The following is a 24,480-nucleotide window of genomic DNA, read 5'->3' on the forward strand; positions in this document are numbered from 1 at the left end:
GCTGTGAAGCAAGCACAGCTTGCTTCTCAGAAGGGCTAGCCAGTGCCTCTGCCATGCTCCTCAGGAAGGGCAGGGAAAGATGAGCCAAACCAGCTCCCTGGGGGCTCAGCCATGTCCCTACTGCCCTCCTGCCTGTCAGGGCTGCGCAGAACCCCCAGTGGGCCAGTGAGGGAATCCTAGGGAAAAATCCTACAAAGGCACCAAGTGTACAGTGGTTACAGGACGGTTCTGGGGCCAGAACACCTGGGTTCAGCTTTCCACTTGGGGACATAGTGGTGTGTGATCTCAGACAAGCCACTGAAGTTTTCTGGGCTTCAGTTTCTTCATGTGTGACAGGAACAATAACTGTGCCAACCTCATAGAGCTGTTATGAGGATTAAATGAGTCATTCTATGTGAAGGAGTCACAGCAGTGGTTGGCACTTAAAGCCTACTCGACAAGGGTTCTATTGTTACGATTCTGTTCTCTAGAACTTGGCTGTCTACTACAGTAACCACTAACTGTATGTGGGTATTGAGCACTAGAGATGTGTCCAGTCTGGGCTGACAGGAGGTATAGGTATAAAATACACAGATTTCAATGACTTTGTACAAGAAAAATAATATATAATATGTCATCAAGAGTTGCTATATTGATTATATGTTATAGTGATAGCACTTTGGATATGTCCAGTTAAATAAATATATAGTATTAAAGTTAATTTCACCTGCTTCTTTAAAAAAACACTTAGTAAAAAACACATAACACAAATTCCTCATTTTAACCATTTTTAAGTGTACAGTTCAGCAGTGTTAAGTATATTCACTTTGTGTGAGACAGATCTCAAGAACTTTTCCATCTTACAAATATGCAACTTTATACCCATTAAATAATTCCCCTTTTCCTCCTCCCCCCCTGAACCCTTGGCAACCCCCATTCTATTTTTTCGTTTCTAAGAATTTGACTACTTTAGATACCTCATGTAAGTGGAATCATGCAGTATTTGTCTTTTTGTGACTGGGTTATTTCACTTAGCACAATATCTTCAAGTTTTATCCATGCTATAGCATGTGACAGGATTCCTTTCCTATTTAAGGCTCATAGTAATAATCCATCCTCTTAATTTTTTTAAGGTGGCTACTAGAAAACTTAAAATTTTATTTGTGGCTTGCATTTTATTTCTATAGGATGGTACTAGTCTAGAACCAGTAGTTCTCAACTCCATTAGTCTCAACCCTCCCTTATAATGATCAACTTGTAACAACCCCTTCACTCTCCTGAAATGAAAATAATACATAACTCACCAAATGCCTAACTTTAAAAAAGCCAACATAATGGCCTAACTATAATGTGAAGGATCAATAAAAAGAAAGGAATCCATAGGAAAAATGTATTTCAACTTATGATTAGATTGAGTACTTGAAGACAAAATAATCATGCTTGAATGCATATGCATATGCATATCCATCATTAGTGGAATAGGTATTAATGCAGAGTAGTAACTCAAAGTCTAGGAAGGATATTACCATCAGAGATGTGATTTTCTGAAATGCAACAACTTGGTCAAGTTCCAATAAATCAAAGTACAATTTTTTTATTTACATGGTTACATTCTTTTGAAACTGAGCACAAATTCAAATGGAGCAAAATATGTATGTATATATGGAAACTTTAAGTTAGAGTCCAGGCTGAGAGACTTATAAAGAGTTTTCACCTAAATGAATGTCCAATGGGACATTTAGAAATGAAGAGGACCCCAGAGTGATTTTTCACTGTGCAAAACTGTCCCATGCATTGTAGGACATCTTGTATCCTATATACCTTGTATGTCTACTGAAGACCAGCGGCATCCTCCAACCACTGCAACAACCTAAAACAACCCCTCCATTTTCCAGTGTTCTGCATCAGAGGTAGCAGAGTCCCCACTGAGAAGCAGAGATACTGTATCATGAGAAAACAGTGTGGTGGTCCCAAAAGTTCTGTTCAGCAGGCTGCTCTGTTTCCTTGCCTGGCATCCCATCTGTGTCCTTCAGTATGTCAACCCGAGGCTAGTCCACCAGTCCAGCCCTGACTGTTCTCCATATCAGAAGGCTAGACTGCAGTTCTTCCAATCAAACACAACAGGCTCGGCATCTTTCCCTTCAAACCCATGCCCTCCCTTGACATCCAAGTTTCGGTGTCACTGGTGTTTTCTCAGGACCAGAAGCTTCCTTTCCTCTCCCTCCAAACCCATTCCCAACCCTCAAATGTGGTGGTCACTACTATGAATATGCCCTGTTTCTAGCTCACTAACCCTTCCTTTTATCCTTGGGCTTCTCAGTGGCTCCTCATTGCTCTTCCTGACTCTGCTTTTCACCCAACCACCCTCTTCCCCCACTGCAAATCTATCCTGACCCTATATTGGGTTTGTATCCAAGCATCTCTCCTTACTAGCTGCCTATGGGCAAGCATATTAGCCTCTATGTATCTCCTTCCTCATCTACTAAATGGGATCATAACACCTGTCTTGTAGTGCTGTTATATAGAATGAACAAGAACGTGCTTGTATGACATCAAGCACTGGCCTGGAACATATTAGAAAATAAACAATGCTGGTTCCCTAGACCTTATTTTCTCTTATTCAATCTTATTCCTTTACTTTATGCACTGAGGTAAATATTTGCCCATATCTCATATCATCCCAAGCAGAGAGTTGTCCAAGAACAGTCCAGAAGGGTTGCTAAAGCATCATCAGTAATGGTACAAGGTAAAGAATTCTGTACTTACTAGAACACAAGGGGAGCAATTTCAGTGGGTTGTGAGATCCCAAAGGGGATTAAAAAGTCACAATTGATGGTCCCCAACAGGCCAGTAGCAGAACCCGTGGCTTGGGTTTGCTGGGTGGGGTGGATGGGCTTGTGTAGAGTGGAACTGCAGAGGCAATAGAGACCATGAGTCCTGCCACCTTTGGTCCTGTATGCTTTACACACTCACTTCTCAGTTTTGCTTCCAATAAACATCAAGCAAATATTTTTCACACATCAGTTTGAAGGAGTGTCCGACTGATGCCGGCCCAGGGTGCTTACATCTTCACCTGGCTATGGCCACATCAATACTCAAGGGTGTTATTTCTAAGCCCCCAGGGCCCAGCTGCCCTGGGAAGCTTTTCCTGCTCTGTGTGTCCTTGACCATCCTTCCCTTCTTGGAAGTCCTGGAATACCCACCAAGCCCATGCCTGATAAACTCCTCACTTGGATTATTTTGTGTCTCAGTGAAAGGATGAACCTCTCAGCCCTCAGGATCCATGGCACCTCTTTCATCATGGAGCTTCGTTCTTTACAACATACATCTTGGGACTCTCAGAAGGATTCATCTTGCCTTGGGCAGATTTTGCCTCAAGTGATCAGACAGAGATCAAAATTAGCTGTGGTTTCTTCTAACGAAAAAGTTGAAGACCACCTAGGAATGCCTTAAGATGGACTTCATCTATCTAATGGTGCCTACCAACAACAGCTGAAGAGCAAATTGTTTTGTCATGAAAATCCAAGCACCCATTTGAAGTCCCCTCCTAAAAAAATTTTAAAAGGAAAAGAGCTCATTCCTAAAGTCGTCTCTTCCCAATAGAGAACCTCCTTGAAACAAAGTTTAACCTTTCTGGGGTTCAAGTTCATTTATTCTTTGCATATAACTACTTCAGCAGCTTCTTTATTTCTAAGAACAAAGGCTTGTTAAAAAGAAAAAAGTCTCTCAAGTCTCCTTGGACATCAAATAGCTCTTCAAAGGAAATGCTTTGATGAGTTAAGTGTAAATGAGTCAGAAACATATGGATTAGATTTCTCCTATAACACACATGGATTTAAGAATTAAGAGGGAAAATCTTCTTGGAAAATATGGTTTGGATTTGGGTTCTGCTTACTCCACAAACACGGATTAAGCTAAAGAATATGGATTTTCCTCAGGTCTCGCTCTGCCCCTTCAGCCTTGGGCATTTGGCGTCATTCTTTCCAAAGAGTAATGTCAGATCAGGAAGATTTTTGAATGGGGCAATTTATAGATCACTAATGTTTAAGATCCAAATAGTTTTTGTAACAGATTCTCTTCCCATCAGGCTGGTTCTGAAGAATTTTTCAGAAACATCTCTGTTTCTGCTGGCCAACGCAACTAACCAGAAGGAACCCCAAGCCCTGTGTTTTGGTGAACTGAAAACACTACCCTCTGGGAACCAGAATCTGTGGCTGGTAATCCCATTTCAAGGAGGCCTCCTCCCACTCTCGGGTAGAAGATTTTACCAGTTGTGGACTTGATGGGACATTATGCATACCCCACAAGTGGAACCCAACTAAGAAAGTTTCTTTTAGTCAGCACATGCTTTCATACAGTGTCCAAAAGGGATTATATGGGATTAGGGCTGTGAGAGGAGTTGACACTGTATATGGCTCATGGAAGGTGCTCATTATATGTTGGTTCTGTTGGAAAACTCTGAAAATAGACTCCTACTGCCTCCGCGGATGGGCACTGCTCATTCCACATAGCCCTACTAAGGGGTGGCCTGGCTGGGGCAACAAGTCTCCAACCAGGGGTACTTAAAGCTGGGTTATTACAAGGATTTCTACTGTTCGAGCATGGAGGCCGGATGCAATGTAGAGTAAGCCCTCAGATACCACTTTTCTCCTTGTGCACAGAGAAAGCCCAGCCACAGAGAGGAAGGGGAACAAAACAGAAGCAGAGTGAGAGAAGAGAGATGACAGGCTGCACACTCCTCTTCCAAGCCAGGAGCTCATCCTGTCAGTTCTGCCTCCCAGTGTGAGTCTCTTTTTTCTACAGTTTTACAGAGAAATAATTCACATACCATACAATTCTCCCGTTTGAAGTATATCATCCAATGGTTTTAGTATATTCATCATTATTTACAAGCATCATCTCAGCCAATTTTAGATTTTCATTACCTCAAAAAGAAACCCCCTACCCTTTAGCTGTCACCTCCTCTCCCATCACCCCACCCCTTTGTCTTAGGCAATCACTAACATACCTTTTACCTCTATAGATTTCCCTCTTCTGTACTTCTATAAGGATGGGATCGAATAAAATGTGGATTTTATGACTGGCTTCTTTTTTTAAAAAAATATTTTATTTATTTATTTGACAGAGAGAAAGATCACAAGTAGGCAGAGAAGCAGGCGGAGAAAGTGGGGGAAGCAGGCTCCCTACTGAGCAGAGAGCCCAATGCGGCGCTGGATCCCAGGACCCTGAGATCATGACCTGAGCCGAAGGCAGAGGCTTAACCCACCGAGCCACCCAGCTGTCCCTATGACTGGCTTCTTTTAATTAGCACAATTTTTTAAGGTTTATCCACACTGTACCATGTGTTAGTACTTCCTTCCTTTTTATAGGTGAGTAATATTCCACTGTATGGATATACCACAATTTGTTTATCCATTCATCTGTTGATGAGCATTTGGGCTGTTTTTACTTTTTGGCTATTATGAATAATCCTGCTATGAACATTCATGTACCCCAAGTATGTCTTGACCCTGGCCCCTTCTCTCTACTTTCCTGGTCTGGGCCTAAGCCACTGTCTATGAGATTCCCATTCCTGCCTCCTTCTCCCACTTCCCCCCTCCCAAATCCACTCTCCATCTGACTTCCAGAAGGATCTTCTAGAAACATAAATCAGATATTGTTGCTTCCCAGCTTATAACTTGTCAGTGAATTTCTACTAAACTAGAAAATAAATTCATTCGATAGTCAACAAGGCTCTGTGTGATCTGGTGCACACCATTACAACCTTTCCCTCTCAGATTCTGCTACACTATCCCTCACTCACCTTGCTCCTAGCTCCTGGCTTTCTCTCACTTCATCAACACAACATCTATTCTGCCTGTCATGTGGCTGTCACCTCCTTGTCTTTCCAGTTGTAGCTTTAGTGTTGCCTCCTCAGAGCAGCAGTCAATGATCAGCTAAGATAAAGTCAGGTCCCTCTACCACCCTCACCTCCCTGCTATTTCTCACAGCATTTGCTTTTTTCTTCACATAATTTACAGAGTTTGGAATTTCTTGTTCACATAGTTACTTATTACTCATCTTCCCCAGTGTAAAGTTGGTTTTATTTACAATTGAATCCCCAAATTCTAGAACAGCGATGTCTGCAGTTGAAAGAACAAATGCGGGTTCTGTGAGATGAAGAGAGGGATTTAGTTTTTTACTCTAGTTTCTGGATCCAGTCCTTCCTGGGGGCTCACCTTAGGTACCATGAGATGCTCCTGTGTTCTTATGATAAGCACTTCTCTTTCCTTGAGCTAGTATGAGTGGGTTCTGTTTCTTACAATTCTAACAGTCCTTGACTAATGACTTTTTTTTTTTTCCAACTGTTCACAGGTATTCTTTCAAAATTGCCATTATTGGGCATGAATTGCTTTTTGAGTTTCCTTGTCTCTATGAATTTATTTCCCTAAATTTCCCTTCCTAACTTTCCAAACCTTCACGTCTGTACTCCTTTAAGAGCATGTCTATTTGCATAGCCTTGTTCATGGCAACATTATTCACAATAGCCAAGATGTGTAAGCAACCCAAGTGACCATCAATGGATGAATGGATAAACAAAATGTGATTGACTGATCTCTCTCTCTCTCTCTCTGTCTCTCCAATGGAAATAAAGGAAGAAAGTCCTGTCACATGCTACAATGTGAATGAACTTTGAGGACATTATGCCAATTAAAATAAGCCAGTCACAAAAAGACAAATACTGTATGATTCACTGAAAGGAGGTTATTTAAAATACTTAAATTCATAGAAACAAAAAGTAGGGTGGTGGTTGTCAGGAGCTGGAGTGAGGGGTAAATAGGGAGTTGTGAGAGTTTTAGTTTTACAAGATGAAAAAAATTTTGGAGATCTGTTCAACAATGTGAATATACTTAACACTACACAATTACACACTTAAAAATGGCTGAGATGGTAAATTTTATGTTTTTGTTTCTTTCTATTACAATTAAAAAATTTCTTTAAAGAAGTATTTCTGGACGCTTGGGTGGCTCAGTTGTTAAGTATCTGCCTTCAGCTCAGGTCATGATCCCAGGGTCCTGGGATTGAGCCCCACATTGGGCTCCCTGCTTGGCAGGAAGCCTACTTTCCTTCTCCCAGTTCCCCTGCTTGTGTTCCTATTCTCACTGTATCTCTCTTTGTCAAATAAATAAATAAAATCTTTGGAAAAAAAAAAAAAAAGCATTTCTAGTTCATTCTCCTTCCCTCCCTCTGTCCCCTCCTAGTTCAATATCTCTAGGTCTAGGCCATGGCCCATGCTGGGCTAGGCAATAACCAAGGTGCAGGCTCTGTCTGGAGATGCTCACAGGCCCCCACCACATGCTGACGAACACTCCCTATTCTGTAGAGCACATCAACAAAAGGCAAGGTTAGAGCTAGAGGCTAGCTTAGTCTCCAGCATGGACTGACTGCATGCCAGGCGTTTCCCTCAGAGGATGTTTCAGACCAGCTCTGGCCTTGTCAGAGATTTTCTGGCTAAAGCTAAATTGCCTCCACTTCAGTGTATCCACTTTTGCTCATTTCCAGTTGATTCCTCTTTGTCCCCATTGTGAATGCTGCAGGAACTAGGGTAATAGACTTAAGTAGGCTTTGGGGCATGATAACCAAGAACACTCTGTAGGGGGAAATATTTGGTACAGGAGAGATGGTACAGGAAGAAAAAAATACCCCTAAGACTCTTATTGTGTAATCAGAAAACTCCTATATAAGTACTAAGTAGATTTAATTTCACTGACAACAACTATTAAGATAATGTTACCTAATATTTATTGTAAATGTACTATTTTTCTAAGGACTTAAAATATCCCATTTATTTTATCTCATAAAATGTAAGTACTACCTCTACCTTACAGATGGGGAAATGAAGGCCCAAAGAGCAACCTGCCCAACCTGTTCCAAGATGTGGAACCAAGATTTGAATAAATGAACATTAACTGCTCATTGAGAACAAATCCCTGAACTAGGCTGTTAACAGAGCCCCCAAACTGGAGAGAAAGCATCCATACATAGGACATGGCTGAAGAACAATTTAAAGTAAGTCTCCCTAAGTATCCCTCAATAGATATGAATAGGATTTGAACATGTATGAGTTTACCACATATGGAAGAGAACAATAAACTGTCTAGCTGATTGTTCAAATCTTTGATTCATGAGTCATTGAATCACAGAATCTCAGAATTGGAAGAGATCTGGGGTCATCCAAATCTCACCTCTTACCCAAAGCAGAGATCTCCTCTACAGAATGGGTGGTAATTCCACTGTCAATTTAAAGGCAACCAAGCCACTTCCTTTGTTTCCTAGGTTTTGATTAGTACAAAGTTCCTATTTTTCATCAGCCAAATGTACCTTCCTTAAGGAAATTCTCCTATTGGTCCCAGTCTCCACCTCTCCGATCTACATTAAATAAATTACCTTTCTGACTGTCATGATTGCCCTTCTTTGCATGGAGAAAGTAAAGAGAAGCACACATTGATCACCTACTCTGCTCCAGGACATGACAATATCCGCACTAAATAGGGATGATGATTTCTTACTTAAGGGCTTAGAACGTCAGAGATGTTAAGAAACTTGTCCAAGAACACACAGCCTACAAGTACTAGAGCAGAGATTTGAGCCCAAACTCACCTCTTTGCTACTCTACTGCATTGCCTCCCAAAGTTAGTTATCAACATGCTCTTTATCATCTCTTCAACAGACCACCTAATGTCCCTCCTTTCTTCAGACTTTTCTCCTTAGAGCGCATGCTCTTCAACCTTTCCTGATGGTGGTCACTCTCGAAACATGCTCCAACTTGTCAATGGCCCTCTCAAAATGCAACATAAGGCTGGAATACCATTCCCAGAGGGGCCAGACCATCTTGCCTGCCTTGCTTGCCTGACAAGCCATCTTACCTGCCAGGATGGCTTCACTGACTTCAGAAGCATGGTAGCCCTATCACATGTTTGCTTCATAGAGCTACAACCCCACGTCTTTTTCCTATTAGCTAGTTTCAAGTCAGAGTTCATCTATGCTTTACTTATACCACTGATTCTAACAAATTTTGATGGCATTCTATTGGATTCCTCTCGTGGTTTGTTTTGAGACAGTATTTCAATATGTTATGTAGCCTATTAGCTGCCTCTCTCACTTTAGGTTATGGGAAAATTTTAAAAGTATATCTAGTCTTCAGTGTTGTAATACAAGTTACTGTAAGAATGTTGACCATGCCAAGACCAAGGACAAAGCCTCAAGACATTCTATTAGAGACTTCCAAAGAGTGGCTACTAATTGACTAAGGTTCTTTGTACAGTTGTCTACCCAATTGTGAGTCCAGTGAGCTATTTTTAACCCGATATTTATTCAATTCCTTCACAGTTTACATAATAAGAGATTTTGTAAAACACCTTGCTGAAATTTGCCCAAACCATCCTTTCTCCAAGTGTGTTCTGTGGAACATTTCTCAGTACAGTATTTTAAATAGGTTTCTTTGGTGCAGGATTTCTCAGGACCTTTAATGTGCTAATATACACTGTGACTAGGAGGAGGTGTATTAGCATACTGGGTTTCTCAAAGTTGGGGTGGGTCATTTTTTTAATCACCTAAAACTATTTTTTAGCTTAGATGGGATTTGTACTCTGAGATTTGATCTCCCAGTCTGGTAATCCTGTGAAAAAGGACACATTAGCCTTACATGCTTTGTTCATAGTGAACCTGTGCTAATGGTCAGTGATTAATGCTTTCTTCTGTAAGGACGGTCACAGACCATCTTTAACAACTTGTCCTGGAACTTTACTGTGGATTAATATCAAGCATGTTGATTTGTAGTTTTCAAAATCTACCTCTTTACTTCTCTCTCCTAATGTGTTTTGTTCCTCAGCGTTGACCCAACAATAGCTCTAAAATTCAGTACCACATTGACACGATATTTACCTGGAGTTGACATTTCTAACAGAAGTAGGTGCTATCTTGGGCTCTGATTTCCTTCTACCAAGGCATGTTTTGCCTTTCTCCAGTTTGTATATCATACTATTGATGGGAAACATATAAAGGAAATCTTGAAAATAACCCCATCATGTTCAAGGTAGAGTCCTCACTGACTCTGCATCAGACTTGCTTGTTTCTCCCACTGCTTCCCATGGACCTTCTGCCTCCTTTTTGCTAACTCATAGCCAGTTCCTTCTAGAACTTGCTGGAGGATCTCTCACATCATTTAGGTTCTTCCTGACCAACATCATCTCTCCCTTCCTGTATTTCTGTGTTATGCATGTATTGACTTGCCTTGCTTCCTCTATCATCCTTTCGTTCAAGAATTCATTCATTCAACAAATATACCTACTGTGTTAGGTGCTGGGTATCAGAGAGTGGAAAACAGTCTTGGAGTCAATAATCTGGCAGGGAAGACAGATGTTGCATAGGAAGTAAGAGTTATAAGAGGAGGTGGACAGTGCTGTGGGAGCGGTAAGCTAGTCTGGGTGTTGATGAAGGTCTTCCTACAAAGCAATGTTGTGAATTGAGAACAAAAGGATGTGGGTGAGTTTACTAGGGCAATAGTGGGAGGCAGGATGTGATGGGAAAGACCCTGGTGGATTTGCAAGTGATAAAAACAGGCCAGAATGACCGGAGGGCAGAGGTGAGGGGGACACGGTACACAGGAGGACCAGAAATTCCTCAGGAGCCATAGTAAAGAGCAAAGAGAAATCACAGAAGGATCTGCAGCAGGGAAATAAGACATAATACAATGTAATCAGACTGAACTCTTTTTTTCAAATGGTGGACATCGATCTTTTGTTTTCCTTTCTGGTCCTATACATGACTTGCAAAAACTCTCCCTACCTCCTTTTAAAAAGTTGTCCTAGCCCTTTCCAAATAGCAGCCCAGGCTTTGTTCACTTCGGATATGCAACTTTTCCATGGGCTCTGTCTTTCTTTTATAAGCATCCCTGGCTATCTATATGCTTTCTGTTCTTGTATGCGCCTTTTAAAATTCTGAACTCATTAGTGATGGAAGGCTTCTGAGGGTGGAGCTGGCTCACTTCAGGAACTTGTAGGACGTGGTGGACGAGGGCAGGAGCATGGGAGGATGGAGTCAGAGGCCTCCAAACCCTAGCTCTGGTTGCAGCCAGCTCTGCAACTCTGGCCAAGTTACTTGACCACTCTGGGCCTCTGTGTCTTTTCTTTCTTCCCCCTTTCCTTTCCCTCCCTTCCTTCCTTCCTTCTTTTCGTCCCTGCCTCCCTCCCTCCTTTTTTCCAATTTCTTTGTCATTGTGGTGAAACATACATAACATAAAATTTATCATTTTAAGTGTACAGTGGTTTTTAAATATATCTAAAATGTTGTGCCACTGTTCTATCACCATCCTTCTCCAGGACTCATTTTAATTTATAAAACTGAAACTCTACCTATTAAACAGCAACTCTCCATTTCCATCTTCCCCTCGGCCTCCAGCCACCACCCTTATGCTTTCTGTCTTAGTGATTTTGACCACAGTGCTTCATGCCAGTGGAATCTTACAATATTTGTGCTTCTCTGAGTGGCTTAGTTCACTCAGCAAAATGTCCTCAAGATTCTTCCATGTGGCCACATAGTAAGCATTCTCTTCCTTTTTAAGGCTGAACAATATTCCATTGTACGTCTGTACCATTTTCTTTATCCGCTCATCTATCCAGACACACTTGGGTTCCTTCCACCTTTCAGCTATTGTGACTAGTGCTCCTGTGAACACGGGGGTACCAATCTCCAAGAGTCTGCTTTCAATTCTTTTGGACATATACCCAGACTAACCCAGCGGAATTGCTGGATCATCTGGTAGCTCTATTTTTAACTTTCTGAAGAACCACCATACTGTTTTCCACAGAAGTCACATGGTTTCACGTTTCCCAACATCACACAAGGGCTCCAATTTCTCCACATCCTTGCTGACACTTGCTCTTTTGTTTGTTGTTTTGGATGGTATCCATCCTAATGCGTGAGCGGGGCACCTTAGTGTCTTGACCTGTGAACCGCAGGGGTTTAATTGTGGACTGACCGACCCCGAGCCCCTTCCTCCGAATGTCTCCTGGCTTCCTCCATCTCTGTGTGTGTGTGTGTGTGTGTGTGTGTTACAACATGAAGGCTGGGTCACATGGGCTCTTTGCCATCCACAACCTTCTTCTTGAACCGTTTGCAAGGCAGAGTTGGACTGCAGAAACAGCATCTGGGAGCAACTCTCTTTGGATTGGAAAGGAGGTGAAAATGTGCTATTCTGTGTCATTTCCTCAGCCATCTTTTAATACAGCCCAGTCTTCTGGCTTCAGTCAGCAGGAGGGATCGGTAGGCTGATTATGGGATTGGAGTCTTCAAGAATGGTAGGTCAGCCTCTCCCTGCAGCCAAGGGAGTGATTTATTTTTGGCTCAGTTCACCCCAGAGAGAAGTCGGATTCACACAGACACTTGCTCAGAAGGGGCGGATGTTGCACATGGCTTTCTTGAGGAAACACATAAGTGCTTTATCCAGGGGATAAAACATTTTACTCAATGGTGTGTCACTGCCTGTTTGGAAAGCTTGTGGTAAGCAGATGCGAGAGGGGAGATCATTTACATTCAAAAGCCAAAATAATTCCCCACACTGAACCGGTCACAGCAGGATAAAGTTAGCAGGATGAAAGAATTATTTCAGTTGGGGGAGAACCACCAAAGGAAGTTCTTTGGGGGGCTCTTTTCTCACTAATGCAGTCACCAGGCCTGGCAAGATATGGAAAGAACATCTTCCCTAGATGCCCGGCAGCCATAGCCCCTGGCAGCCTGGCCTCTGTGGCTCCAGAAAGAACCCCCATGAACACTGCTGTCACCATCTGAGAACCAGAGGGGCTGCAGGTCTCCTCAGGAAGGAAGTGGCTTACATGGGAGCAGGAACTCCTCTGTAAACTGTCAGATGTGAGGAAGCACATCCAGTCAGCAACTTACAGGGAAAGAACCAGTCCCCTGGGAGACAGGGGATCTGTGGCAGGAGAACTGTGTCGTTCTGCTTTTGTAACCTGGCACCAAGCTGTTCGTGGCAGGTGACAGAACTGCCGAGAGGCCAAAGGGCACGGGGAGCTTGTGGGGGTGGGGTGTAAAGCTTAATTCTTCCCTTTTGTGGTCGTGCTTAGGACAACCTCCTGGATGGATTAGCTGGTCCCCGGCAGTGATGGATCCTGAGGCCCCAAAGGAGGACTCGTCCTGAAGGAAGGAGGTGTCTGCCTGGTGAACCGGGCTCCATTTTGATTTTCTCATTTCCTTTTGCAAGTTTGACTTTCAGACATCAGTCCAAACACAAGGCTGGCTGTGTTAGTCAAGGTTCTCCGGAAAACAGAACCAATAGGGTATCTCTATCCCTATCTGTAGCAATCTACATGAGACTTGCTAGGAATTGGCTTACGTGGGTATGGAGGCCAAGAAGTCCCACGACCCATGGTCTGCAAGCTAGAGAACCATGAAAGCTGGTGCATGGCATAATCCAGTCTGAGTCTAAGAGCCTGAGAACTGTGCGTGTGTGGGGGGACAGTGTTGGGGGGAGGTCGTGGTCTGAGTTTGAAAAGCCTGAGGACCAGGAGCAATAATGTCCGAGAAGATGGATGTCTCGGCTCAAGCAGGGAGAGCAAATTCGCCCTTCCTTCACCTTTTTGTTCTATTGAGGCCGTCAATGGATTGGAGGATGCCCACCCGCATTAGCCAGGGCCATCTGCTTTACTTAGCCTGCAGATTCAAATGCTAATCTCTTCCCCAGACACTCTCGCTGACACACCCAGAAATAACATTTTACCAGCCGTCTGGGCCTTCCTCAGCCCAGTCGGGGGTGACACGTAAAACTAACCACCCCACTGACCTAGACATTTCCTTGACCATCACCACTGGATTTATCTTCAGTTTTTGTTGAAATTACTTAGATGTCCATAAATGGAAACTTCCGGCAGAGACACAAGATTGAGACCCACAGCGGAGGTGATCCAAGGGGCCAAAATATATACTTCCACTTGGGTGTTTTCGAGAACCTTAGACCTCTCGTCCATGTCCTAGGTGTGGTCTGGCTGGTCCCACTCTTGAGCTGAGCTTGGCGTTCTGTGAATCCAATGAGGTCCAAAGGAAATGACAAGAAGACGTGAAGGGCGAGTGTGGGGGTGAATAGGTGCTTGCGAGAGGATGTGTTTCCGTGGTGGACACGATTTTGAGTTTAAGTGCCATACTCTCACACACACACTGCTCTGCCGTCAGCTTCCTTGCTGACCACGACCTTAATAGATACCCTGGCAGACTTGGGCTGTGATAACAGTGGCTTGGGAACTCTGAGACCCTGGGTGTTTTCTCAGCTTTCACCCAGCCTTGTGAGCTGGGTTGAGGTCAGGTTTAAGGGGAAAAGTGCTGAAGGGCAGCACAGCAATCCCAGGCGCTGTCATCTGTGGTCCGAGATGGGTAAGGGGAATTCACACGGTCGGTCACTGAGAGGTTTCTTTCTGCCTCAGCAGAGTGGGGAGCTGCTTGTGAAATCGAAGCCAGAGCTGACCCACCACTGGAAGGAAAATTCAAACCCATGCCACCCTTTGGTCTTCACCGTGACCCTGCGGCTGTCCTTACTGCTAGTGGCAACAGTAAGAAGTCTGTTCCCAGCGAGAGCACAGAACCTTGACTGTTAACAGGCACAGGTGGAGAGTTTCAAAAATCTTACAGGAAAACTTCTTTCTAGAGAGTTACAACTGGGGTGACACGGGCTTGCTAAGTGAGAACACGAGGGTTTGGTGTGGGGTGGTGTGGCACTGGGTCGGCAGGAAAAGGGTGGGTATGTGACAGTCACCGACCATCCCGTCCCTCTGTGAAGAGTGGCTTCCAAAGTATTCTGGCCAGTGAGTCATCAGAAAACTGCTCTCTCTCATTCATATCTCAGCAGGGTATTTCACGGCTCTCTATTCTCCCTAGAAATATGGTGGTGGTGGGGCAGGGGAACACAGACCCTTAGAAATCAAAGCCATATGCATACCATATTAACAACAACAACAACAACAAACACAAAACCCGGGCCATTCCATTATTGCTGACCATAGGAATTCAGTATTTATAATTTACATTCTTTCCCATACTTCGCTGTTTTTCAGAAGTGAAGAGCGGAGGTTTACGGCCTCACCAGATCATAAATCAGATTCCTGAGGGTAGAGGGAGCGGCTACGGGCTGAGGAACTGCCTTCTGACAGTTTGCAGAATGCATCAAAACATGAGGAAGAGAACCCAGAGATGGGACCTGCTTCAAGGAATCACATCTTGACTCATCTGAGGCCACACAAAGCGCAGAGGAGGCCAGAGTCCATCTTCTCACACAGCACTGGTTATTTCATCCACCCAGCACGCAACCAGCCAAAATCACACGGGGAGCCAACATGTGGAGAGCGGTTTGGAGGTTTGGCCATCCCTCACACAGTGAGCACCTGAGAGGAGTCACACCGTCGCCTTCCAGGGGGAGGGCAGACAAGGGCCTGGGCTCCCCCATTTGAGCAGGCTTCTCACTGTCCACGTATCTGCCATGGATGCTGGCTGGAAGCAAGGTGGGGGCAGATCTGTGGAGGCTCTGGTCTGGCAGTGGGGCCTAAGACCTGTGCACAGCAATAGAGTCAAGGAGCCTGGAGTGGAAGAAGGAGCATTAGGCTCTGGGCTGATCCGACAGCCTCTAATGGCTGTGTGCTCTGGGGTCAAATATCCTGAGCACCATAACCCCAGAAAATGGTGATAACACCACCAAACTTACTGGATTCAAGAAGAACACACATACATACATACACCTGGACCCACGGGGTGGGTGAGGGGCGGTTTCAGGGAGGCCTTGTCCCCCTGGAATTGAAAATGTCACCTGGGGTCTGGCTCACGAGCAAAGCCAGCTGAGTACAACTGCTGTCCTAGGAAGATTCAGGGGCACGAGGGGTCCTAATAGCCCCACATAGAAGTCTTTCCATGGTTCCCTGTCCTCTGAAAGCCTGTCTGGAAGATAACCTAGCAGTGGCCCATTAAATCCATCCCCTTGCTCCTGGTCTGGATTTTGTCCACTCCAAAAGAAGGTAGAGGATTCTAAACATTTTGAAAGCTGGAGATCTTTCTTAAGCCTTTCCTGGGTTGCAACCATAAAATTCCCAACACCTAACCTTGATGTATGCAGTCGGATTGACGAGAATGAGCCGAAGGAGCCCTTCATCAAGTGAGCAGGAAGAGTTGAGGTTTACAGCCCGGATTTTCCAGTACGGATTATTACATAAACCTGCCTGCGATTTGACACCATCATTAAGGCTATACTTTGTATACTTCAGATATGGAAATATAGTATTTTGGTTCTTGAGTCTCCAATTTGTCTACTTTTAAAGGCAAACAAACCTTATTTCCAGTGGTTGGTAGAATAACGAGTCCTTTCCTGAGCATCCAGAACAGGGACATGGCCTATATAGAAACACCAGCACCTGAGGCCCCGGGGGCCACGCAGATCGAAGAAAACCTTCCAGAAACTGTGGGACATTATCAGTGCCCACAACTTGCAGGCCCTCTGAACATGTTTTCAGAGGCTTCCGATAACAAAGAAAAAAAAATAATTAATACCTGGGGCACAAGAGTTTCATACATGACTGCATCAGCCGTGAAAGCAAAACTCTTGGGCAAATTCTATTTTCTTGAATGATGTTCCTGTCCTCACTGGATTTATGAGAAGGGGATGGATTTGCCAATGCTCTTCTCCTTGCTCCAGGAAGACAAGAATGCTGGGGACTTTGGAGTCCCTTTTGCCAACACTACAGGCAGGGAGCTTGGCTATCTCCCCCTTACTCCCCCGCGACCCCGCCCCCCCCACCCCCCACCCCCGGCCAGCCAGCCAGGTGCGCTGTACATAGAGACTGATTTCCAACCACAATATCATGATGTATAATGAAAACTAAGCATAGCCCTGGGAGGCCTTGGAGCTACTCGGACCCGTGTGAGACTTTAACAACAAATATTTTCTTATACAATAGGCAGCTTCAAAATCTATCCAACAAAGCTGCAAGCAAGGGAATGTCAAGATAGACAAAGTCACAGATGAATTTCTGAAATGGGTTAAAGGCAGCCTTTGGTCAACAGAGGAGACAAGGAAGATTTTTACAATTCAGCATTCTAACAATCCCCCCGCCACCAAATCACATGCAACTATTTTTCTCCTCCTCTGGTTGACATTCATAAATGATTCCTCTGAATTCACAGAAGATAGGGAAGTAAAAAAAAAAAAAGCCTAAGTATTGCACCAAAAATAATGCCAAAGTTCCAATTTGAATTTTTGTGACTTTCACCTGTGATAGTCTTAGCATCATGTTTAGAATAAAATGAGATCAAGGAAATGTTGTAAAAACTGAATTATTATGGGCTAGCAACGAGACTGTGCAGCCCATCGGTCTTAGCCATGGCCAATGCCGATCCTTGCGAAGCACCAAGTCTCAAACATGACTCTTACAAATGCACACCTACATATGAAGGAAAGACATGCATTTCTGATGAAACACTCACTGACAGACAGAAGTCTTGGCTCTCCTTACGTCTTGATTTCAATCATGTAAGTAGGGAATATACGGAGGATGACAACGGCCTACATGTGGGATTCCTGCTCTCTCTGACAATGAGAACACTACAAATGAAGCCCAGCTGGTGAACACCGTGGTGGGCCTGGGAGTTCTGCAGGAGGAGCTGAGTGTAATTCAAAGAGCACACAAGTCCAATCCCGTGTTTAACGTGCTCACTTCAGTCCGGTGTCCAGTGGTGAACAGGTGGTTCTATTCCTGTATTTAGCTTCCCCCCACCTCCCGTTAAGGGCCTGGCCAAGTGGACTTCTAGAAAGAAATGAAACAACCCAGGGTTCACGTCCAAAGGAAGATCCTGGACAGTAAGAGCTATCGCTCAGAGACGCAGCTTCAGAGGGGAGACCTCTAGGGCAGAACCTGATTTGTTGGGCAAGGAATTTTATTTTCTTTCTCTTGGGTGAGTACTATACTCATGAGCTCACTACAGAAGAAGTCCTAGTGAAAATAAGGCCGCATTTATGGGATGTCTTTTATCATCACAATGCTTAGCAGGTCAATAAAATGTTCTAGCATCACTGTATGAGCAGTTGGGCCAAGTCTTTTTCAAACGGTGAAAGTAGACACAAGGAAAGCAGGGAAAGGCCATGGAAGACCAAGAATGACAAAAAAGGAAAGGTATCTAATACCCCACATGGTGCCACTTATGGAGAGAAAGACAGGAAACATTTTTTGCGCATTACTTCCAAAACAAGCGTATTTTAAGAGGGTGGTTTGCAAATGGCGAATGTGAGAGGATTTGCAAATGAATCGTTTCTGATATTAAATGATGCCTCAGATCTGTTTCTACCCAATGAGAGGTCCATTTCCATAGAAACGAGTGGAAAAGTGGGCCAAAGCCAGCAGTATGGTTTCTAGGAGGAAAGGCAGCAGAGGATTGGGTCAGCCACGGAAAGCACTGGTTTTGTAACCACCATGTCAAGAGCTTTTACTGAAAGGGGGGAAAAAAAAAGAAAGTTTAAACTCGAAGAGCAGGCACAGACAGTATCTGAGGACTTTGCTAGACGTTCAGACAAAGCCACAGAGGAAAAACGGTCTCATGCGCTCCGTGCTTTTCGATGTCACACAGGACAGTCAGCCGCCGCGTGCTAATAGGTGTCTCCTTCTAAGCTGGCCTTGGAGAAAGGAACATGCTGCAACTGTCTGACTGAGCTATGAGTTAGGAGCGTTCAAGGGCCAGGCCCAGTTCTCCCAGAGAATGAACTGGGAAATACTCCGCGATGTGGGCCAGGTGCACAGGAAGGAGAGTCGGGGCAGACTGTGTCTATGATACTGTGATATACTTGGGCACTTGGTGCTCAGAAAAGCAAAACACGTGGGGAAATGAAACAAACTCCCCTACTTGCAAAGAACATATACGCTCTACCTGTGTTTTAAAAATGCCTCTTTGATGGGCTCTCAAAGTGTAGGCGGTTTTTGCAAGGAGCACCTCTGTTGTCGCAGCCCTTTCTGAGAAGGACGGAGCTGCTGAGTGGACCCCATGTGAATGTGGAGCTGGGCGGGGGTGCCCGTCACAGCCGTCTCCCCCAGTCCCGGTGCCCGCGGAGCGAACGCAAGTGGCCGGGCGCTCGGCCACTGCAGCCAAGTCTGGATGACACTCTCCACCAAGTGGTCACCGGCGGCCCGGAGCACAGGATATGACCCCGGCTTTGCATGATGCATCTCACCCCCTCACCCCTGCCCTGGAATTCCTTTGCAGAAAAGAAAAACATGACACTTCTAGGGTGAAAGATTTCCTTAAAGGGAGAAAGGACATTGAAAACTCTGCTCTGTGAAATGAAGGAACAGGAGGATTTCTTTTGGCAAATATTTAGATCTCTGAGCCAATCAGCCGAGTACCAGCCCCTTGTTAGAGGCAAAAAAAAAAAAAAAACAGCTCGGTGTGGGTACCCATCACCACGTACACACACAATGACGATCCCATTGGTCTCCTATGGCTCATCCGGGGATCTGCAGAAACAGAACGTGGGTCTGTACACCCTCTAAAATACCATCTTTCCTCTCTTCTCTTGTCACTGCAGAAAGCGCGTCCGCACTCCAGTCTCCCTAAAGTCACCTGAAGAATACTGTGATTGCTTACAAATGGTGAAAAATACCAACACGATGCGAAGAAATGAGCATTTTACACAGACTCATCTTTGATGGACTTTCACATGAATTATTTTATTTAAAACAGGAATCCATCAGAGGTGGTGAACTATCAGGGTAAGTAAATGTTCTAGAGCATGGCACGGATGGAAGGTAATACTCACCAGCACCTCACATGGGACTAAAAGACAATGTCAGCCACACGGCACGGGGGAAACCAACACAATGTAGAAGGCACCTGGCTGGGAGAGAAGCCTGGTGTGCGTGGCCCGGGAGCAGCCCCGCTTCTGTGCACTGTGGCCGGTCAGGACAGACGACGTTGGGAACGAACGGGACGGGTTCTGACCTGAAGCCCTGGAGCCTCTGTGAACAGCGACCCTTTGCTCAGACCGGTTTCCTCCCACCGCGGGTGGTGTAAGGTCCTCAAGAGGGAACGCGTTTGCGAGAGAGCGACACAGATGCCCTCCTCCCCTCCTCCGGGGAGGGAAGCGCCCTCCTCAACTCAACTTCAGCAGTGGCTTCTAACTTAAAATCAAATACTAACGACGATAAAATAGAAGGCAGAATGGGGGCCTGAACCTGGACGGACCCACTGGTCCAAAGGGAGAGGCGGATTCGTAAAAATAAAGACCGGTCACCAGTCCGCACGTGCCGTAAACACCCGTCTCTGGCCCTGCGACCACAGGACACACCAACGCAGGGCTGTCCTGGGCGGCGGGGAGGGAGCCCCCACCCGCCAGCACTCCGCATGCCTCCCAGTGACCGCATGGCAAGTGCTGAAGTTGGAAGAGACCCCGAATTGGCAAAGGATCCCGGGCAATGAGCTGCCCAGGGTGGCCGGGTCTATGGGAAACAAGACTCACGCTCTCAAATAATGACCCCCGAGCCCCCTCTCCTCGTCCCGATGGCACTGCGTGTTTGCCCTCCGCACGGGGAGGTCCACACCATCCCATTTCCCCTCTCAGTTCTAGGCACTCTCTGGGACATCTGCGACGAGCCAGGCATTTTTCATTTCTTTCCCACTCCGTTGGTGACTTTTGACTTGGAATGCCGATTCCTTCTTCTGGAAGAGTGGCTCTCGTTGTTGCCTGGATGCTTGGGTGGGCTATCTTCAGAACCTGGCCAAAGGAAGGAGAACACGCCGTCACCATGGCTGTAGGGGGCTGGGGGCTCATGCCTCAGACTCAGAGACTCCCTGCTCCGGCCATCCGCCGTCTGTGTGCGGGCTCTTCTGCTGATACTTGCACTCCATCTAGTGGCCTGGTGAACACAGGACGGCAAGGCCCAGAAGCCCAGCACCAGGCTGCTACTGCCTGCCTGTGCAAGGAGATGGGGGGCGGGGGCCGTCCCTGAAGAACTTTTACATTCTCGCTGTGTAAGGTGGATTGCGCTCATGACAAAGGGAGAGGACAAACCAACTCAAAGCATAAGGAAGAACAATGACACCACATGGGTGTCGAGTCTATTCTCACAACCAAGGGAGGCATCACCCAGAGTTCTGTGCCCTGACGGGTGGATGCACTAGAGTTTCTATATCTCCCCCAGGAAGGATTCCTGACGCTACAAAATTAAGGCTCTTATGCCCTCTATCGTCTGAGCCACTGAACAGCTTTAAAAACTGGGCCCCTGCCCCTCAGGATCCCTCTGGAGCCTCCTGCTGAAGATGCCACACACCTTCGAGATGCTCTTGGGCTGCAGGGACAGCACCGTCTCTGGCATGCTTACTGTTTGTCTGGGACCTCAGAGAGAAACTTCCACATCAGCCAGATGCCTGAGCAGCCAGCAGGGGTCAGCCAGGTGGAGGGTGGAAGCGGGGGAGCAGGCTGTGGGTGGGCCTCCCAGGGAGTGGGGTGTGAGCGAGGCTTGGGAGAGAAGCAGAACTGCCGGGCATCATCAGGCTGCCTCTGTCCTAAGGCTGAGCACATGGCTGTCCTTCAGCCCAGCAGTCAAGGCAGACAGTTCTCTGCTCCAGGGCTCAGATCCAGGCCCTCCACCACCACAGCCACTAAAAACATAACAAGTTCCCAGATTTTGGTCTCCATGGCAAGGGCCGTTTGGCTTAGTCCAGCGGATTCTTTCACCACACTCAAGTTCTTTTTTTGAACTATTCTGTCTACCTTTCATTTAAACATATCTCTACCACTGCTTCCTTCCTGCAGTCTTCTTTTCAACAGAGAAGGGCTTCGAAGTGCCAAGAATTGATCTGTGAGGAGATAGTTCTGAATGAGGGAGCCCCTTGGCCCACTACTATTAGCATTCCAGAACAGGGTACCCATCGACATGGATTCAGGACTTTCAGAAAGGGCGTCCGGCCACTCAGCAGAGGGCATGCTCGCCTCTTCCCTGGAAAAAACTCTGAAAAGCTTGGCCCCAAAAAACCTCAGGAAAGCAATGCCAGTGGCAGTGCTTTCCTCTCTGTGGGACCGTGGTTCCTCTGAGCAATTCTGTGAGCTTGAATTCATGGTCTCCAGCACGCATAGTTCTCTCCCTTTGGCCAAGACGTCCAATCGGCTCATGAGAACTGACAAGAGATGACTGTCCAGTGGTATCTTTCCACAAGCCTCATTCTTTAAAACAGCCAGGTGGCCCCAAATCTTTCTCAAAGGCTCCCTGCAGAGGCCAGTGGGAGATCCCTGGCTCCACTCCCGAAATCTCTCTTATACTCATCTGCCTCTTGAACAAATACACTTAAATCAATCCACCTCTTCTGAGAGACCTCGCCTCCTGGTTTGTAATTCTTCCTCTTTCCACTCATGACCAAAGCCAGGAGAAAGAACATTCCCATCAGGCTGCCTGAGACGGGGGCAGGCCCCGTGGTATCTTCCCATCTCAGAAGAGGCAGAACCACACGGCGCCTCTTCTCATGAGACCAGTCTCTTGGGCAGACCCCGCCAGTACCCTGCAGGTTTCATGAACAGGTAACGGATGACATGTGATGGGCAGGTCTGAGAGACTTTGGGGTGTACATTTATCAACATTCAGAGGATAAATACTGCTTTCAAATCTCCTTACTGGGCCTCGGGGAGGAAGAGAACCCAATATAATTTTTAAGCAATGAGTAAGAGAGAGATACCTTTTGAGCCTTTCCCATGAGACCAGGAGATGTCTGGACTGTAGGTGCCATCTTCACACTCTGAGTACGTCTAGGGAGAGAAGCGGACTTAGTGATGGAGCTTCAAGTACTCCCCAGGGTAGGGGGGTGAGGGGATGAGGGGCAGTGATGGGGGCGGGCCGGCAAGCCAGGCTGCTCCACCCGAGTCCCTGGCAAGCGGCAGAACCTCCTCACGCTTCTTTTCCTTCGCTATAAAACCACGACTGTCTCCCAGGGCTACAGTGTCAATCTTCTAGAAAGTACTGTCAGTTCCTCAGACTTAGGGTGTAAGTCAAGGATGAAAGCCGTATTTTACTGAAGAAGATATGAGGTAGAGGTAGACTATCAACATAGCACAGCGTTTTCAGGCCTCTAACTGTAATCCCTGTGTCTTCTATGAGGCGGGCAGGGCAGGCATTTGAGGAGGGGGAGCCCCAGGCTGGATCACAGAGGGACACACACAACGTCCAAGAGCCGGGAAGAAAACCCAGTCTTCCAAACACCAGTCCAGGGCTCTCTGTGTAATTTTATTTTTTAAACAGACCCATTAACAGGGTCTTAAACCCCTTGCAAAAGGAGGATAGAAATAGTGACCGACTGAGCAGAACACTCGCAAGCATGGGCAGCCACTGATAGGGGACGAATCCTGAACCCGTTACGTTTCTGCTGTGGCCAGAACAGAAGGCGCGTGTTCCCCATGATGGCCACGCCATGTTCTCAGATGAACGCCGCCCCTGCCCCCACAAAGCTCCAAGCAGGACATGATCATTTTAAAGAGGGGCCTTTGCATACCTTTTCTCGGTGACCATAGTGCTCAGCGTACCAAACCATGCCATAGAGACACAGGAAGGTGGTAAAAGCCTAGAAGAGAAAAACAAGCACACAGTGTGGCACCAAAAAAATCCCATTTCCCGGGATTTCAGGGTTTCGACCTGTAACACATACAAGATGGCTTGTATCTCTCCTAGGACACTAGAGATCCTCGTGACTACTTATGACGCCGATAATCAGAATGCAAGACCATTTCTCGATGGCATATAAGATGGGAAGCATTCTCTGAACACTCTGCAGGTGCTCCTTGAGAGGGCATATAGGATTTTATATACTTTGTCTGGTTCTCATGACCCTTCCTCTGCCACCAGCACTGGGAAGTTACGAGGACTCAGCTGGTCGGCTTCTGTGGGGAAGAGGAGATGTAAATGAGAGACGAGTTTCACTCCCTCAGGGATCACAGTGGCTCTGGAGGGCATGGAGTCTGCAGTGTCTGAGTTGGGGGCAGGCACTGCGGGACACTCTGCCTGTGGCTCTGCACCGCTTTCTCAGCTCCTTTTTTTGTCTCCATGGCCCTCCCTCAACCCCAGTTCTGGATGTTTTTGTTTTTCTTCTGTAAGTCCACAGGAAAACATGGAGAAAACAAAACTGTTTTAGAAGCAAGCCCCCGAGTGAAATGGGAAGGGAGCGGTCTTCGGGTACCCAGAGGCAGGAAAAACTTCTACTTCCCCAGACAATTCCCCACCCACCTTGCACCACACCCTAAATTATACTCTAATTTAAGCAAAGAATAGCACCTACGGAAATCCAACGCCTTCAAATATGCCAAACCACTAAAAACCAGGGAGAACTTTCTGGTTGTCTTGTTGGGAGCACCCGAAGGAGACGGGGAGAGTGAGGACAGATGAGTTCCCCCCAGGCCCTCCAGCAAGGCCTGACCTTCCCACTGTAAGTGAATCACCAAAACAAAAT

General features: G+C 46.0%; 1 protein-coding gene across 1 annotated transcript in view; it reads right to left on the reverse strand.

Annotated features, from left to right (window-relative positions):
• Positions 1-19,695: 19,695 nt before the first annotated feature.
• LOC111146565 (phosphatidylserine synthase 1) overlaps positions 19,696-24,480 on the reverse strand; it is a 62,705-nt gene continuing 57,920 nt past the window's right edge. Inside the window, exons 11-13 of the mRNA XM_022502157.1 lie at positions 23,530-23,598; positions 22,720-22,789; positions 19,696-20,764 (exon numbers count right to left, since the gene is read on the reverse strand). Coding sequence (XP_022357865.1) covers positions 20,655-20,764; positions 22,720-22,789; positions 23,530-23,598 — 249 coding nt within the window. The 3' untranslated portion in view covers positions 19,696-20,654. The remainder of the gene's footprint in view (positions 20,765-22,719; positions 22,790-23,529; positions 23,599-24,480) is intronic.

The sequence above is a fragment of the Enhydra lutris genome, unplaced genomic scaffold (genome assembly GCF_002288905.1).
Source record: "Enhydra lutris kenyoni isolate GAN:26980312 unplaced genomic scaffold, ASM228890v2 scaffoldscaffold14, whole genome shotgun sequence".
Classification (NCBI taxonomy): Eukaryota; Metazoa; Chordata; class Mammalia; order Carnivora; family Mustelidae; genus Enhydra; species Enhydra lutris.